The following is a 19032-nucleotide window of genomic DNA, read 5'->3' as shown; positions in this document are numbered from 1 at the left end:
CCCGTTTGCAAAATTGCTTAAACTCGAACTAAAGATCGGGCACCAGGTTGCTTCGAGCTTTTATTAATCCATCGATTTATTAATGGATCGAAAAACGGAAGACGTCGCGTGATTCGTCACGCGAAACACACGGCCGATAGAGCACACGGCCCGTTTAAATTATAGCTCGGTCGACGCATCGTCTTCTCGAGGCTCCAAGCCTGTTCCGCCGTTCAACACAAAGACGTACACGCGACAGTTCTCTTTCGAAATGGGGTTAAACGCTTGTGATTTATGTAAGAAGCTTGTCGTACTCTTTCGCGGATGCGGTTTGGAGGAGAGAGAGGTAAAGAGGAGAAGCGAAGAAACGGAAGAAGCGAGGAAAAGGCCGCGCAACGATATGTCAGCCGAAGATATGGGAATTTCGTGGCGTTAGAGAGTGCCTGGTGGATGTGACGTCTTCTTCTGACGGCTCCTCGCGCAATTTTCGACTCGCTTCCAAGCGGATCTGTCGCACGGTGAAGAATCACCCCCGCCGTGGAAATATTGTTGCGCCTCGGCAGATACGATTGGGAACAGTGGTCCGCGTGTACGATTGTAGAAACTCGGACGTTCAATAATTCATTTCGCTTTAGAAACCAGTTCTTTCGCTATTTTTGCTTTCTCCTCGGTCTCAACAATTTGTATGTTTTTACCTGGAAATGATTAACGAGTTAGCGGTTTGTTTTTGATCGCAAAAGGACAGGCAGCTGGGGGATGGAAGAAAACCGAGATACATATTCAACGAGGCGACGTGAAAAACGGCCACTTAAACGCGGCCATCGTATACCCAATTGCCGCCGCTCCTGGTTGCTCGTTCTTCGAAACTTTATTCCCACTGGAAGCAACTTTCGCGATAGAAAGAACGCGCCATCTGACGTCGATGTACAGTCTCTGTTTCGATTATTTCTGCGCTCATACATGATATTCATGGACCTGGTTGGCTATAAAACATCGCACAAGCCGCGTTTTATCCCGTTTCTCCTCTGCCTGACCACGTACCGTCTTATTCTACTTACAAACTATATCGCTGTCTTTAATCGATTCAAATCATATTCTACCATGAACCATGTTATTTTAGCGTTCTAGAATGTTAATCCACAACCCATAGAAATCACACGCGTTCAGAAAATCTCAACCTGTCGCTGCAATTGCACAAAGTTAGCTCCTCGAAAGGAAAATATCGCTGCTTTTTAAACGAGTCAATCGATTCGATTCCATGCGAACTATATTTAAAATCGGATCCCAGGCTGGCGCACGGTATCGACCATCACAGTCACTCGCTCCCTCCCACCCTCCGTATCATCGCACTAGACATTTATTTCGCGAGGCTTTTCGGATTTGACGGATTAGAGCCGAGCTTCTCGGTATCCCCAACGCTGTGACGATATTAATGCGCGTCGGCCGTGAACAGGGATGACCTGCACGCGACCCAAAAGCTCGATATCGAACCCCTTGAAGAGAGCGGGTTTGGAGGTGAGAGAAAAAAAAATGTTGCAGGTTACACCGCGTGAAGGAAGAGGGTAAAAATTACGGATAGATAAGGCCGCTAAAGGCGTCATTCGTTTACCACGAGATTGACAGCGACGATAAAGTTTCTTTCCCTCTAGAGTGGCTTAGTTCACCTCCTTCACGACGATCCATGACTCTTTATCGTCAGACTTAGGAAGACGGATGTCGCGGAAAACAAGGAATCTTCCGAGCAGAGTTGGTGATGTTGAGGAACGAAGCTAATTGGGAATGAAGTAAAATTTGTTGACAAAGGAGGTGGACATTTCGGGAATCTGTGTGTCGACGATTAATATTGAACTTAAAATATAAGGCACAGCGAAACTATATTTCCTCGCCGCGGTTTTCTTTAAAGCCGAAGGTTTTGCAAGCCACTGTTTATAGTCAGTTCCAAGCGAAAATATTAAAACCTTGTTCCAAATGAAAATGTAAAATAATCAGAAAATCGTTTCCTATTTCTTGCCACGTTTCAACACCAAATATTCCCTGAAATTTCTCTTTAAAAATTTCCAAATTTCCAGCCTTTTTTGTATCCTAATTTTACCCTCGCGCTTCGAACGCGCAATCTTTACGCCACATTCGTCTTTACAAAAGCTTTGTAAAAATAAAAGCAAACACGTTGGTCAATGATCGACGCGCTGCGGCAAACAAAAGATGAAGGAAATCCAATTCCGCGTTGGTAGAAATTTATTGTAAAGTGCACTCGAAATTCGAGCGGCCTATCGCTCTTAAGAGGCTCACCGCTCGTTTTCGCGCGTGATCTGCCGCACGGAATATCGCGTATCCACAGGTTGGTAATATCGGCGTCGGTTTCCCACGAGAAATTTTATTTCTCTCTCTCTCTCTTTTCTCTCTCTCTCTCTTTCATGTTTTTTACTCCGCGCGTGTGTGCTTTTTGTGTTCACGCCATTCGCGTTTATTTATTATCAGTCGGCCGACACGAACCACGGTCATCAATTCGGATTAACGCCGGCTCAACAGCAGTTTTCGAACCGCTGTCACTTTTCTCGTTACAGTTGTTGCCGATGTCACGTTGTCGTTGGTATTGCCAGGGCCAGATATAGATTTATGAATCGACAAATCGGGCAAATTTGCCCTCGAGATGACCATCGCCGAATCTGTGAACAAGCGCGCATTTTTTGTGATGGATCCTACAATGTTAGCGTACAATAAAAGATTCGGGAAAAAAGCGCGTCTGTTGTAATTTATATTAGTACATTGTAACGCGTGAAATTGATAATTTCCAACGAGTCACGGTTCACGGGATCCTATAAAAGGTACGTTCGTATACGTAGAAATGAAAAAAGTTAATATATTAAATATATAAAAGAAATGTTCGAAATGGAGTTAGATATTTCGTGCGTTACAACCTGACGATTTACAATGCAAACTCAATGTCAAGAAGGAACGGGTGAAACTCGCAAACGGATCGATTCACCTCGATAGAATTTCTGACGAAACGTCACAGAGAAAGAAAGAGAGAGGAGTATTTCAGGAAATTACGCCTAAATTGTCACAGGATAAAGTTTAAACGGTTCGTCGACGGCGGCCAATATTCGGTAGCAAATCCGAGCAGCGCCTTCCGAAATTACAAATAAAACTCACGAAATCGTGACGCGATTGCCAGACACGGGGAAAAGCTTGCTACGAGAGAGAAGCAACAAGGAGAACAACCACGTGGAAAACAACAGACATCCGCATGTCGTCCCGTGAAATTGCATTCGACACATCCCTCTTTCTCTTTCATTTTATTCGCCCCGTCTTTCTCTTTTTTTTTTCTTTTTCTTTTTCCATTCAATAAAAGAAAGTAACAGTCGAAGCGCGCCAAAAGAAAGACGAGAAGGAGATTGCCCGTTCCATTTGTGGATTTCACATTCTACCCTTTCTCGAACCATGCTTTCGCCCTTTTTGCGGAGCGCGTGTGTCCCTGGCTTTCCCTTTTTCCGGCTTCTTCTCCCAGTCCAGGAAGGAAACTGCGGCCTGACCTTTTTCACGGTGTCCGGAAGAAAAGTAGCCGGATGACCGTACCACCACAGCACAAGGGGCGAAAAGAAAAGAGAAAGAAACGTGTAGCCATCCTCCCGCTCTTCCTACGCTCAGCCCCGCAAGCGGTGAAATATTTCCACGAGTTCGTAATTTATAGAATCGCTGCTGAAACGGCAGATCCAACGCCGGTGGAACAGCTTAAAATCCGGTCGACGTAATTGGATGAAGCCTCGACGTAACCTTTCACGTGATTGTGAACGGTGAATCCTTGGTAATTCTTCCTACCGTTTTCTACCACCTTTTTGCTCGTTCCTTCTTTCTACCATTCGATTCTGAAAACCTTCTTTCATTCTCACGAAGCGACGAATCACTCGGTCGGATTGTATCCTCTGTAGGATCTCGCGAAGCCTCGTCGAGATTTACGCCCGAGTTACATGCCCTTTTTCCCGGGGTATTTGTTCGTAGTTCGCGAATAGTTCGCTTCACGCGTTTCTCAATGTTCTCGCAAGAAAGCGCTTTATCAATTAACGGGCCTTTCGTCTGAAATACATTTTTAAATAATCTCTATATTGTTATAGATGAAACATGTCGACTGCAAATGTTTATGCAAATTCATATTTTTACGGGGAAACTCAAGGAAATGATGAGACTTAAATTGAAACTTGCTTCACCTCCTGTCTACTGTATTGAGTATGTTGAAGTGAATCCCACTTCAAGGAAAACTGCACATCTTTTCTAAAGTTTAGTTTTCTTAGCCCTCGAAGCCATTGAGTATTGTTAGAAGTAAATTAATTTGAAGGGTCTCTTAGCCTCATAGTTTTCTAGGAACATGCCTTGCACAGATGATGCAACAGGGTACAGACAGGCTAGTTCTCTGTAGTTGTATAAATACCCATAGACCCATGGCTTCCAAACTCTTTCGTAAAATAACGCTGCCAGCGTGCTGATCTGGACTAGCGTACATTGTACTTATACTTAAACTTGCTTAAATATATTTTTCTATTAGGTTGTCCGAGAAGTATCTTTCTTTTACAGACACGTCTTTTACAACGACGCGTCTTTATACAAACATGAAAATAATCTATTGAACGTTGTCATCTTTATTTTTATAGAACAAAATGGATCATATGTAATTCGATAAAATAATATAAAACGGAAAATATTGTGCATCCATTATTTCCTTATAAAACGAAAGAAACATTTTGGACGACCTAATATTATGCATTCATCCACGCATTCTCTCTCTCTCTCTCTCTCTCTCTCTCTCTCTCTCTCTCTCTCTCTCTCTCTCTCTCTCTCTCTCTCTATTACAAGATAAAATCTTAACAAAGTAAAAGAAAATTCGCTTTGAATGTTTCACATGTATATTAGATTTAAACAGTAGTATTACGACCGTTCGCGGAGAGACGCGGTCGCGAGGAAAACGCGTCAGCGAGAGGCGTAAATTCTCGCTACGATTCGTGTAATCGACGCCGCGAAATAGTCGTTCCCCTTGTTTCGATTAAGATAACAGGGGTGTTTGAATGAATTTAACACTGTGTTAACAGGTTAATATAGCATGTATTTTTAACAATAAACTGAATAAGAATAGAAGCGTCACAAATTGCTTCGTGATAGATACAGTTAATGATTTATAGAGATTCGATTCGATTTTTGATGTATGCGGTGTGAATTTTTTAATGAGACTGTTCAGATGCGACTGTTCGATTAGAGTTGTCGAAAGAGACTGATCGGTTACAGATTTCGATTCTTTGTCTTTCGGGGAGACGACCCCCCCCCCCCCCCCTATGCTCGGATCACGCCACCGCACGCGCCGATGATCACGCAGGCCGACTTTTTCGTTAGAAAATAACGGTCCAAGATAGACGGTTCCAGAACTCGTTACTTGGTGACAAATATGCGCTCGTCGATACAATGTATGTTTTTCGTCGGGCAGATAAGAGGATATATCTGCGACGCTGGAGGACCGCGAGCGACGGTTGGAAATACGATCTCTACAGAGCCTCGTGGCGTAACAAGTAGATTCAACTAGAATCAAATATACAATAAACACTTATTATTCAAGTTATAGTACCACGCCAGAATAATTTACTTATAATTCTCAATGAGAATTGATTGTAAAATTCTTACAAATAAAAAGAAAAATATGTATATCTTTGATCTTCAATTCCGTGTTTAAATTGAAATTTTCCATTAAGTTTCGCGAAGAAGATGAATAGAATAAACGATACTTAGTACGCTGGTTTGCAATTTTGTTTGGCCATTAAGCCGTGTAACCGCATCAATTAATTACTCAGGATCAGCTGTGATATCGTTACCGATAAGAGAAAACACGGAAAACTTTCGGGTGTAACCTACAAACAAATAAACTCAGCTGTTAAACAAGCGAATAACACGGATAAATAGATTAAGGATATAAATTAACAGAATAATTATAAACAATTGAATACACCTTAAAAATACGTAATAAGTGCGAGATAATTTTTTAAATTTTGGATTCGAAAAAACCATCTCAGATACAAGTCGACCTCGTCAGATCTGTAGCTTGAATCCTCGACGCATTTGCAAATGGAATTTGTGAATTCCAAACGCGATATGGTTTAAACATACTTTCCCTACGCGATGGTGTTTCCGATTTATCTTAACTGCAAACAAAAGCAAAACTGGGACGTGACAAACAGGCGGATTAAAGTTTCTAAGTATTGCAAGCGTGTCAACGCGAAGATTTCATAAAGTAGAACGGAACGACAAAGGGCTTCGAGACGAGCGAGTTAACGTCGCTCGTTTAATTCAGCCACTTTTCCATTCTCCGCCTTCTTCTACATTTACCATCTCTTGTAGGCAGAGGGTAGCCCGTTTATTTATCGCGGCAGGTTACTCGTGGCATAAACGCCGGATCAGTTTTACTCGGAAACTTGGCCGCGTTCGAAGAGCCGCGTTCAAACGAAATTGGATTTTCATTGCAAACAGAGGGACTCCGGTTAATTCGCTCGTTTCTTTGTCTCCACTTTGCTACGGTAACGACATTATGAAAACGAGGTGAAGGGGGTGGTAATCTGAAATATCGCGAGGCAAGAGGAAGTGAAACACTTGTCGCTTCTGGCTCGTTAATCTTCGCTCGAACGAATGGTCGTAAGACGTTTCTACCTCGTGGCATATTATTCGCTGTCGGTCGTGCGTGCTTTCGTTAATAGCGTTAATACATAGGTGCTTGCCCGAGGATATACGCAAAGACTTAAAAATACCATCGATTAAAGAAGAAATCTGCAGGTGCGCAGAAAAATACAAGGAAAGAACGGCAACACATCCAAAGCAGCTGGCTGCTGAAGCGAGAAAAACTCTCATAGAAAGAAAACTAAAAATAAAACACCCCACTGACCTCACTAAAGAAATAAAATAGTCAAACTCGAAGATGGTATGCCGCTGGAGGTAGCCATCCACATATTATTTAACAATTAAGTTAGAAAAATTTACCAAATGTTCAGCTGGAAAAATTGTAAAGTACGAATTAAATAATAAAAAAAGGTACTTGCCGATATTAATTCAATATAGATACTAATTTGGTATTCCGTTTTCAATTTGGTTATTTTGGTTCAAGACAATGCAATGGTAGAAAAATTGACTCGTTCTACCGATTGATTGTAACCAGCGAACTTCGACATAGACAACCTTTTCATTTTGAAAATGGAATTTTCATCACCGGTGGTTTCATCATCATCATCTGCTTGAGAAAATTACAAAAGACTATTCCACGAGGTTTGAAAAAATCGTTAAGCGTCTCACCGTTGCATGGTCCTTGGATTCGATTTTTATGGCACAGTGTTCTTTTTCCCTCTCTTTCTACTAACCCTTTCCCTTCGAACGCCGCTTATAGGCGCCACCCCATATATCCGGCATCCAAATGATGCATATACAAGTACTATCTGTAGTCAGTGATATATTTTTTCGTTATCAACAGAACATCTTCTGTTGATTTTATTGACATATTGGATTAATCACTTCTTAAATTTACTCATTGTTGAAACAACATCAAAACGTTCCACGCAATATATTTCAAACATTCAAACGATCGTATACTGTTTCATGCTAAAAAATCTATTAAATCCATTGACAGTGAAACGATATTTCATACACGGTTCTTACAAGAATTATTATTATTTAAGACTTAGGAAAACGTATATAGAGCAACCACGCACGCGTTTTCGTTCAGTGACAGTACTTCGGCGGACTAGACTGCCGAAGCGAAAGCGTTAAGGCAGCAAAAGCATGGAAAATACATTGACCAAATCTGATAAATAACTATCGCTCACATCAAACGACGATTTCTTTGAAAGTGACGCAAACTATCTATTGCAGAATTAGATTCGCGGAAAAATTTGATTTCGACTCGTTCGAAAAAGGAAACTGCAAGAGAAACATTTGCCTCGTCGCGGCTGATTGACTTTCCGGATGAAAAGAACCGGATAAAAAGGTGGATGAAAAACGGGAAAGAAAAGGGGTCGGTAAATAAGAGAACAATGAGGACCGGGAATCGAAAGGGACGGATTGAAAATGGAAAAAAGAAGGGACAGGATAGAGCGAAGGGAATACGGATCGGCAGAGAGTTACAGGTCAGACGCGAGAACCGTGCACGCCGCGCCGTACCGCGCCGGTGTGAAAGATGGGGTTTCGATAATCGAACGGTGAACCGGATCAATTAAACCCCCCAGGGAGGGCATTAATTATCGAAGATGTCGTCGACAGTTTCCTATCGCACGTGCAATCCGTGAGCGCAATATTCGAGTTTCAGGATTTTCGTTTCTTCCTTTGCCCAACTTCCATTTTCTCCGTCTATTCTCGTGATATTCCATTTTTTTTCATCTTTTTATCCTCCTCGTACGAGATCCTTTTGATCGATTTGTGGAGTTGAAACGGTGAACGATGTATATAAATGTCAGAATGCAAAGAGAAAGTATCCAGCAGAAAGTGGTTTCTGAAACTTTTGATATTTGTACCTGTTTATCATTTGAACGGTATGAAGTATCAGCGTTCGACACTTTTACGGGTTTAGAAAGACAATAAACGACAAGGGATGCGTGTTGTTATTTATTTAAAAATTTATTTTCGTTTCTACTTTTGTCCTGCGATGAGATTTACTCATTTATATTTACATTTCTTACTGAAAACAATCTTGATTATTATTTCATTAGCATTTGTATCGTTCTTAACGTTTCAGCTCCTCGTCTTTGTTGTATCTCGCCGATGAGGAAACGCGATTTCGCGAAAATGATTTTAATCCGTCACGACGAATTCGAATAAATCGTAGCGAGAAAGTGAAAATGTGTATTAGATTAATCATCGTGAAATTACTCAAGCTCGAACCTTATCTCTGCGCTTCGTTATCCCGTTGTTGTCGGCAATTTCATCAAGCCGTGAACGTAATTAAAAGGAAGGCACTTTTACCGTGAACAAACAGCGTCGATAACAGAGTTGTTATTAGCTTGTGAATTTTAAGCTTCGGCCAACGGACACGCTTTTATTTCCACGTGATAAAACTAAACAAGGGAATTACAGCGACAACTAAATTACACCATGGACTATAACGGGGCGGAAATTCGGAGAAATTCGTGTAAAAAGCGTAGCCGACTCGCCTAAAAATATTAATAACGCTTATTGCGTGTAATACGGCGAGGAAAGGCGTTGTCGGATGTGATTTACCGAGGGATTTTATCGCTAATAACGTAGCCTGATTAACTCGAGGGCGCATACGCTAGCACAACACGGCTGCAACGGAATTATGAACACGTTCATCATCGTGTAGAATGTTCCGAATCGCTCTCCGGCTACAATCCCTTCGTTCTATGTTCATTTCGAAGGGCAGTTACGCGTTTTATATCACGCGTGAAAAACTTTATTTCTCGCTTATCACCCGTTGAGCAACTTGTTACACGTGATGTCCAACGATGCACGGCCCCAACACAAATTACCACGTTAACGATGTTACACACGTGGTGTGTAACCGAATTTACCAAGCTCCATTTTTAACGCTGAAATTCTCCACAGAGGGGAACAGATCAAGCGTTGTATGGAACTAAATCCTTTGAAAAAACTGCGCTCGTGCGTATCCTGTTCCTTGGTATTGTTCCTTGCGAAACTATTTTCTTCGTCGAAAACACTACGTTGTTTTCGCGACGCCACTCTTTGTTTGTGCAAATGACTGTGTTCATATCGTTTTTGCAAGTCTAAGTCGATCTTTTCTTATCTTTCGACCAAGACCAGAGATTAGATTTAACGTACAAACATTTACGTTTGTTGGAAACTGCATTTACCTTACTTTTCTTCTTTCATGCAGTTTTCATACTTTTCATTATTTTGTTCTCCTTCCTGTCTTTCATTTTGCAGTTTCTCGTTTTATATATCATGCGTTTTTAGAGATACACGTCTGTTCTTTGATCGTTGTTCTCCAATGAAATTCAACACATTTCACGTGTTTATCGTTGGATAAACTAGCAGGAAATTTTTCTTCAGAATGTTTTCTCGCAAAATCCTTTTCTGCTTAATTACACACCCTTTAACCGAGCTTTCATTTCTAAGAAAAATTTTCTCTCGTTATCCCACGAAACTCGTTTCAAAGTATTCTTTCTCTTTTTCCCCAACTTTTTTTAAACCGAGGGAAATTTTTAAAACGTTCGTTTCGCTCTTATCTGCGAGTAATTAACCAAATTGTTCGGGCAGCCTTGTAAAATCGATGGAAAGATCGGACGAACCTGCTAAGGTTCAAACCGTGATCACCTGGATGGAAAAGCAACCGTGATACTCGCTGCATCACAAAGCTTCCTGTCGTTGTACTTCATATTTTCTTATCTTCCTTTTACACTCGTTCTAGTTTACAATATTTTTCTACGATAAAATTTACAGTGCAACGTCAGCTCGATAATAAATCAAAGGTATGAATATGAGATATTTTCAATGCTTTCAAAACGAAGCTTTTCGACTGTGGAAAGGGTACCTTTTTTATCAATTATTAATGATAGAAATACATTTTTTCTAATGTTTTTATAACACATTGAAACAATTCATAGAAAACAATGTTTCGTTATCGATGATGATCTTTCTCTACCGATACACAATTCAGTAAATTCCTCAGTGTGCGCGTAGAAGAATATTAGGAAGACGAAGAAATGAACACGAAAATTAATCGAAGGTCTATAGATTTATGGCAAACACATAAATGTCCAGAGTATTTTCTATTGATTAGTTTCTAAATATAAAAAGAACAAAGTCCTTTAGCAGCTATTATAATTGTCAACTCAAACGTTAATACATATCATAAAACTAGAATTTCAATGATTTCATTACAATTCATAAGGAGATGTCAAGAACTGTAGATTTCGTATGAGTTTGAGTTATGCGCATTCGATGCTTTAGTTCGATAGGGAAACAACCCCAAAAAGGATCTGGGTGTATGGCCCTTTGTTTTCGAGAAATTACGTTCTTGGAGCAGAAATTTCTTACGTTTTAAATGTCATACACAAAATTGTAAAAATATATTGAACCACTATAATAAATAAAATAAAAGAATAATCAAATAAATCAAAATAAATTAAAAAAAATTAATCTCGGAAAAGTACAAAATATTAATATTCGAAGAATTTGTAACGAAACATAAAAGAGTACTATTGATATGAAATTCTATTTCATCGTTACTCTGTACTTTCTTCGTACAAACAAATCTCGTGAAAAAGAACAGGATTCTGTCCGATTCTCGAGCCATCTTGCGACATTCTTCTACGTTTTAACATACAACTAAATAAACGAGACGGAAAAACAGGTAGATGATCAGCGAAAGAAGCGCTGGAAGCAAAAACCGATGGAGTGCGGTCTGATCCGTAAATTTTTCACGATCTGCACATCGACCATCGGGGAACGCTGGTCTGTCCCTTATCAAAAATGCACTCCTGTTCCAGCGTTTTTTCATTTTTAATCAAGATCTGCTGGGCTGGGCCCTTTGCCGCATCAAATTTTAATTCGGCTTAAACGCGTCAACCAATCGGAGAATCCCAACGATAGCTGATCCTGCTTTCTGTTTGTCCGAATTTTCGCTGCTATATGATTTTCAGAAATTCGTATACTTCTTTCATTTGAATCATACCGTATTACTTGTCTCTTGTCGAATTTCACGCTTGTATCTTCCATTGTGAAGCATGTACGTATAAGGCATATCCTTCAAGACGTCAAAAGATACCGGCATCCTCGTATATCTGTGTCACGAGTGAACATTGCTCGGCGTACAAAAGACTTCGTCGACTTTTGAAAATTTTCGTCTGTTCAAGACTGTGCTATATACGTGATCACAGCATTAAATTTGTTTTAAGAGACGATTCGAACAGGAAAATATAGTATTTCGTTTGATAAAGATAACTTGAACTCGAATGTCCCATGCGTGCGTTCCATTTTTCTTAGACAATTACAAAATGGTTACCTTTTTATGATCTCAACAGACTCGTTTCTGATGACACAATAAGCTTAATCGTGTTCTTCAACTTCAAAAACCGTGAAACTTAACGTGATATTGCCCCCGGGCGGACCTAATCTCGGTAACCCGATCATCGATCCGTTTATTTCACCGCGAAGAAGGCGAGACCCGACTTTTCCGAAAGTTTCCCGGACGTTGCACGGTGGTCGATGCTGTCTCGTGTCCACTTTCAACCGTCTTTGGCCAAAAAACGAAGAAAACCGGCGGAAGCGATGGGAGAAAGGGAGAAGAGAGGGTTGGTTGAGAAAGAGGTGAGAGAAAAGCGGGTGGTCGGGGGTGGAAAGTGGAGCACCGAAAAGCTATTTCCGGTCGAAGAGGTCCGTATCGGGCCCACGGAGGTACGAAATGACCGACTTAAGGAAGTTTTACTGCGAGACAAACCGGAAGTGATTCGGCTACGACCGAAACACTTCTTCCTCCTCGTCTTCACAAGGGTAGAGAAGAAAGTTTTACCCCTTCCAAGTTGCAAACGGCTTCTGCTTCGTCCCTTTTGGCCGGGATTACAGGCCTCGGACGAACATCCATTCTCGTTTAACGCCTTTATTTACCATCCGTTGCTTTTCCGCTTATCCCCGTCACCCCTCGCCACCCTATTTTCTTCTTTTCTTTTCCACCCACCCCCGCCGGTACCCGTACTATATTTCTCTTTGGACTTCTTAGCTTTGCGTTACGCCCGACTGTTCCTCTTCCCTCTGTCCTATTTCTGCTGCTTCTGTTTCTTCGTTGACACTCGATTATCGTAGCTGAAGAGCAATCGCTTGGTTCTTCTTCTTCGCGCTTTCCCCTTGTCTTCTTTTTATTCCAGTTCGCCTTCGTTTCGCTGTTTGTTCGACTGACTGCTTAATTATTTCAATGACTCCCTCGAAGCTCTCTACTGGAGTGCGCTCCGGCGGCATTCAGTCGATTTTTAGCTGTAATAATCGTCTACGAACGAGACTGCGAAGGTTGTTGTTTCATAAGTTAAGTCGTCGGCCAACCAGAATTAATTCACTTCCCCCATCTCTTCGACGTGATAATTCGTTTATTCATGGATTCTTTGATATCTTTTAATACGTTCTTTTGCCTCCGTTGAAGACAAAAATTGTACGATATTTATATTTAGAGATATCGTGATCTCTGGCAGAATAAAGAGCGAAGGATGCTTTACAGTCTTTGACACAATTTAACAACAATATTTACGCGCTGCTGCTTTCTTCTCACATCAACTTCGCTTTGATCATCGAGTCGATCGATTAACACTAGAATTACCGATAGTTAACACGAAGCTATTTCTATCAAAACAAGGTGAAAATGACTGATCTTTAAAAAATACGTAATAATAGAATATTTTTATATTTATTGATTTATTACTTTCTTACAGAAGGAATTCCATGTTACGTAGTATATTTTTGGTATTATTAATCCATCTGGGACCATGATCCCTAAACGAGGCTTGATACATTTATAAAATTGTAGAACTAGTCGTTTTAACTGATGTAGCATTTATAGTTTAGCATCTAGCGATCTAGCTATTGATCTGGAATTCTCCTGGTATCTGATATCATCATATCGAATGATACGCAGTGAACATGTTAAAAACGTGTGGGAAGTTGTACAAAACGAGGAAACTGGTTAATTGGAGTTCGATAAACAGATTGCGGGACCCTTTTACACTTTGACAAGTTCCAGTCACTTTGACTGGTATTGGTATAAGTAGCTTTGATACGAAATTATTTTCAGTTTGAATACATAGAAAGCAAAATAAGATTCATTATATTATTCTTTTAGTTATCGTTGCGAAAGTCATTACATGATTGCGGAAAAAAATATAACATGAAGTAGGAATTTTAAAATAAAATTGTAAGAACAGTCAATTTGACTGGTGTGGTAGTTCTAGTGTTAATGCCAAACGTATTTCCGCTTATCGCGCAAAGAACCCAATTATAAATGCACGTGATAGCAACCCGCATATGGATCTCGCGATGTTCACTGTCACAGGTAGAATTATTCATTTATTGTAATTAATACCAGTTATTATGCATTCCGGAAAAATCAAGCGAACCGACAACTGAAATCACAGTTTCCATGCAGCCAAAAACCACCCTCTACCCTCCATTATCGCGCTGATCGTAGTTACCGGAGCTGGGGACGATCGATGTCGATTGAAACGCGAGATCACGAGGCGAACCGTCGTTTGTTATTCACGATTCGTCGCAGCCATCCGCGATGCACGCGACGCAGCGTAATGCGTTCTGGCGCGTCTCGCGTGATTCTGAATCTCGCGGAAACTTTCCCCTTTCAGAAGCATTGACTATCAGAAGTGGAAAACGTTCCCGGGGCCAGGGAAAACCCGTCGAACGCGATCCGGGAGGAACGCCCGACCCGGGATTACACCCGGAGGAACTCATACGTTATTCGACGTGCGCACCGTTACTCTGTATAACGGGTGAACGCGAATAACCCATCCTTTCCGCACTGGTGAATCCGATAGCGTTACGTAACGAGTGGATCGTGAAGGTTTCGAGATCTAGTTTTATTTCTGTGGATAAAAGAATTGGAGAGAAGTTGGATGTTCGTTAAAGAAGACTATCGGAAAGTATTTAGAAAAGTTATCGTACTGGTTTTTTGGGGAATTAGAGATATTTGAAGGTAAAGCGTAATTATTACACGATATTTTAAACAACATAATTAAATGTTCTGGTGTAGCAATAGGCAAATTAACTTTAACCCTTTGCACTCCTATGTCGAGTGTGACTCGACAGCAGTTTTTATCTCAGGAGAACCTTTGTCGAGACCCACTCGACGTTCTTTCAGTCCAACCTTTTTTTGCGAAACGTGCGAAAGAAAACCAGGATTGTATCCTGGAAATTGTTTCAGGATACATCATACACTTAAAAATTACAAAATACAACAATAGTGTAAATAAAACTGGTGTTTACGTAAATTTCTTTCTTCCTTTATTTATTTAAATTGTCTTATTTTTTAGTTAAAGTAAATTTCAAATAAAACACTTAAAAGCGTTGGGAGCTGCTGCTAACGAAATTGAAATAAAATTCAGAGTGCAAAGGGTTAATATTCCTTCTCAAGTCAAGAATCGGTAGAATCTAACAAGTACATCGACTAATTTGCCTTCTTTCGCGAAGTAGAAGTCAAAGTATAAGAAAACTATATTGGTGAACTAATACAAAATTTTTCTGTCTTTGTGCGACACTGATATCGCATATTGTACATTGATTGTCATATTGTACTGTCGTTCAGGTAAAATTTTGCCAAAATTTACGTAGTATGTACAAGGATCTGAATGTTGTTTTTACTATGCTACTAATATTTTATCATGTTATTGTAAAAAAAAGTGCCCACTCGTTAATGAGTAATTAATTTTATTATTATTATTCTTATTATCGAATCGTCGATTGTTTTTTCGTCGAATCGTAAGCAAACACAGTTTTCAGGATCGATTTCTGTACACATACTGTATATGGTGTTGATGAGATTAAAACGAAATGTGGTTTTCGGAAAATTAGAAATTTTTAAATATAGAATGGAGTTGTTTAAATTACGACTGTAATATAGTTGACTATGATACTTGAAAATTCCTTGATTTTACAGAATAATTTCTCTATTTTATGAACATGATTGACATTATCCGATGAAATGTAGAATACCAGATAAAATATTCCAAAATTCGCATTTAAAGTCGCATTCAAATTTTACAATAAAACGATCGTCCCTTGCGGTTTGAAATTTTCTGCAACTCGACGACATCGATGACACGCAATTCTCCGTGGTGTCCATTTCTCCAAAGCTATCCCATTATGCGAATCGCCCTTTTTCCACCTCTTCTCGCCGCACACCCATTTTGGCCGGCATATTTTTTACCAACGTCCTCCCGAAAAATCTATAAATCTAACGAACGCGAGCTCCGCGTACGTCAGAACCATTCGTCAGCGGACAGATTGCAGAGCGCGGGGGGTTTGAAGAGAGCCTCTCCGGTGTCAGTCGGCTCCGTGCCACGCGCAATAAAGCCGCGAGCGATTTTTACGACGGAGGGTGGATCGCGCGAGGTAATTCACCCTGCAAGGTAGTTCACGCCGCGTTGAATTCACGTGTTCGTAAAAAAATTTCGCTTACGTTGAATTCAACCCCGTGCTATTCGATCTCGACAACCGGGGGTGCTTCTAAATTTGCAACGATACCGATGAAATTTTCTCTTTATCCCCTTGCCGATGCTCTCGATTACCATCTGTTCCCCTAAATAAAGAACCTAATAATACAGTAATAAAAGAAACGAGCGAAATGAAAAGAAGAAGGGTCTTTTTTCGACCAGTCGCGGAGAGACGCGATCACGAGGAAGCGCGTCTACGGGAGTCGTAAATTCCCGTTACGAACTGATCGATCCCTTATTTCGATTAGGATAGTAGAGGTGGTTTAATTAGTATAACACTTGATTCACAGTTCAAAAATAATATATATTTCCAACAACTTTGTAGAAAAGATAGTTACATTGGTACGTAAGTACTAAGTACGACAGTGCTAAGTTGATGAACCAGTGCAAATATGTTGACTGATCTGTAGTTGAGGTCTGGTGACGATGCTGTTGCAAAGGAAAACTCTTGTTCGGTGGTAATCGCTCCACCACTAGTCGCTTGTGGGTGGAATCTTTTAGGAAACATGGGACAACCCACGTTTCCCCAATTTTTACCTGATGGAGCAATAACCATAACGAATGTCTTGACTCGAAGATGTTTCATGCCAATTGACGGACTTAACGGTACATCAAAAAGCTTCGTTTCATGACAATTCCTTAGGATTATTGCTGCCCGCTTAATTCTACATGCACAGCTGGTAGCCGCCTCGAACGTAGAGTCACCGGACGTAACAAAGGGCGGACCATATTCTACGGAGAGAAGAAGCGATAAGATGAAATTTGAGATTGCATTTTCGAATTTCGAATTTTATGCTTGCAGATTGGTGTCGTCACCAGCGAGACAGAACGAGGCAGGAAGTAGCAGTAGCGGTGCGACGCAGCACGCAGCCACGTTCGCGGTGCGAGTGGGCACCATCGACGGCGTCGTGACGCATCATCTGAGAGCCGAGACACGAAGGGATTTAGCTGCCTGGGCCAGGGCGATCGTTCAGGGTTGCCACGCGGCCGCTCACTCGTTACGTGAATATACAGTTCGTGAGTAATCTTTTTTTCGTAACTCAAGTGAAACAAAAGTCACTGTCAGATACGTCTCTTCCATACATTATGATTTGCTAATGAAATTTGCAGACTAGAGAAGCGTTAAAAATATTTATTGTTTATCTTGTAATTAGGAATAACAAAATAATATATATATTGTAATTTCTAAAACAACGAATTGAAATTGTTAGAAATCGCGTTTCCATCCTTTCGTTCCACGTTTTGTTTTCATCGGGCAATTTCCTCTTTTTCTTTCTTTACGGTTTACGATTGGCTGATGTTGTTTAGTCTAGCTCGATTTCATCGGATTATTTTTTACTTTGCGATCGATTGACTGTTGTTTAATTTAGCTCGGTTTTATTAAAGCACTTCATTGTTTGGCATCGACGCGATTCAGATGACTTTCACTACAGTCGGTGGCATGGTTTTATTGCAAGATTGTTCTCCCTCGATCGTGACTGGTGCTATGTAATTTAGCTCGGCTTTGTCAAAGAATTCTTATTTCGCTCGCAATCCGCCCGACCACCGTACTTTTGTATTCTCGTTTGGTGCATCCATTACCCATCAAAAATTTGGAAATTTGGAAATTAGGTGCACTACTAATCTCGTTATTAATTGGAAAAATTAATTACGCTAATATTTTTTCCTGTCAAATTCTTGCATTCCGAGAAACGCATTACGATTCTAAATTTTTCGTCTTTAACGTGCTCTGGTGCTAGATAAAATTCTAATTATCAGTCTTGCCTTTTGTTTGTCCAAAGGGTGCACGTGGCAAGGAAAAGCTTGTCAGCTGGTTGTGAACCACGAAGACGGTTTCGCGTTGTACGCCGCTGGAACCAGAGGTGTAGGAGGTAACGGGGTGAGTCCAAGCTCGTCTCCGACTGCCCTCTGGAGAAGATCCTTTGATAAACTGAAGATGTCAGCGGACGACGGGGCGCGTCTATTGTGGCTCGACTTTGGCGGCGAGGATGGCGAGATTGTAAGTGACGTCCGACAGAAAATTTGCCTATTAATAGCCTTTATTAAGTTCTCTAAAATTTCTACTCTATAAAGTTCCTTAAAAATCCAATATTATTCTGACATCTTAAAAATAACATTCCATGTAAAAATCGTAGAGCGAAGTCCATTTCTGTAGACTATATCGTGTCGAAGTTACTCGAGGAATAAGACAAAGATTTTAATAGAATCTTATCGGAAAGGGGAAGAATCTGTGAGGTTAAAAAATAACCGATAAATCTTTGAAAGTCTGTAAAAATAATCTGGCATGGACGATCTTGTGGCAATTTCCCACTTCTTTCGTTTTCCCACTAAACGCAGCTTCGAATGAACTCGAGCAACAGCACACGACGTTACAAAATGACAAAGTATTGAATTTTCAAATCGTCCCGATCTAAAAAGCAAAGAAACGTAACTTATTATATTTCTCCCTTGTACTCTTCCTACAATCTCATCCTAAAGGACTATTATTCGTGTTTTAATGTTGCCACGATTTTCTTACGAGCTTCCACGAACGAAGGAGAATTAACGGGGAATATATCTAACTGGAGCTGACGTGTTCGATAATAACGCGACGCGTTTCGTCTCGCGATCGGGAGGAAGAATTTCATTGTGCAACGAGAAAAAGAAGGCTTCCTTTCTGCCGTCGGCCATGGTATTGAGAATTTTAATTGACTCCACCTAGACTATCGAGATTATTATCTTGGACGAGAGGCGGAGATATCGTGAAAAAGAGGACTGTGCACCGAGTAATCCCATTGTGCTCGTCACTTTGAAAGAGCCCTTGATGCCGGAGCACGATACCGTAGAATACGTATTTTACATCTTTCCCAAACACCGTCGT

At 40.6% G+C, this 19032-nt stretch overlaps 1 protein-coding gene across 3 annotated transcripts in view; it reads left to right on the top strand.

Moving 5' to 3' along the window:
* The window catches only part of Syn1 (Syntrophin-like 1), a 369480-nt gene that overhangs the window by 346275 nt on the left and 4173 nt on the right, over positions 1-19032 (top strand). For all 3 annotated transcript variants that reach the window (XM_072002192.1, XM_072002193.1, XM_072002194.1), the window contains exons 6-7: positions 16975-17189; positions 17954-18171. In XM_072002192.1, the coding sequence (XP_071858293.1) occupies positions 16975-17189; positions 17954-18171 (433 nt within the window). The remainder of the gene's footprint in view (positions 1-16974; positions 17190-17953; positions 18172-19032) is intronic.

This window comes from Bombus fervidus, chromosome 4 (assembly GCF_041682495.2).
Source record: "Bombus fervidus isolate BK054 chromosome 4, iyBomFerv1, whole genome shotgun sequence".
Lineage (NCBI taxonomy): Eukaryota > Metazoa > Arthropoda > Insecta > Hymenoptera > Apidae > Bombus > Bombus fervidus.
This window is presented reverse-complemented; position numbering and strand designations above follow the sequence as displayed.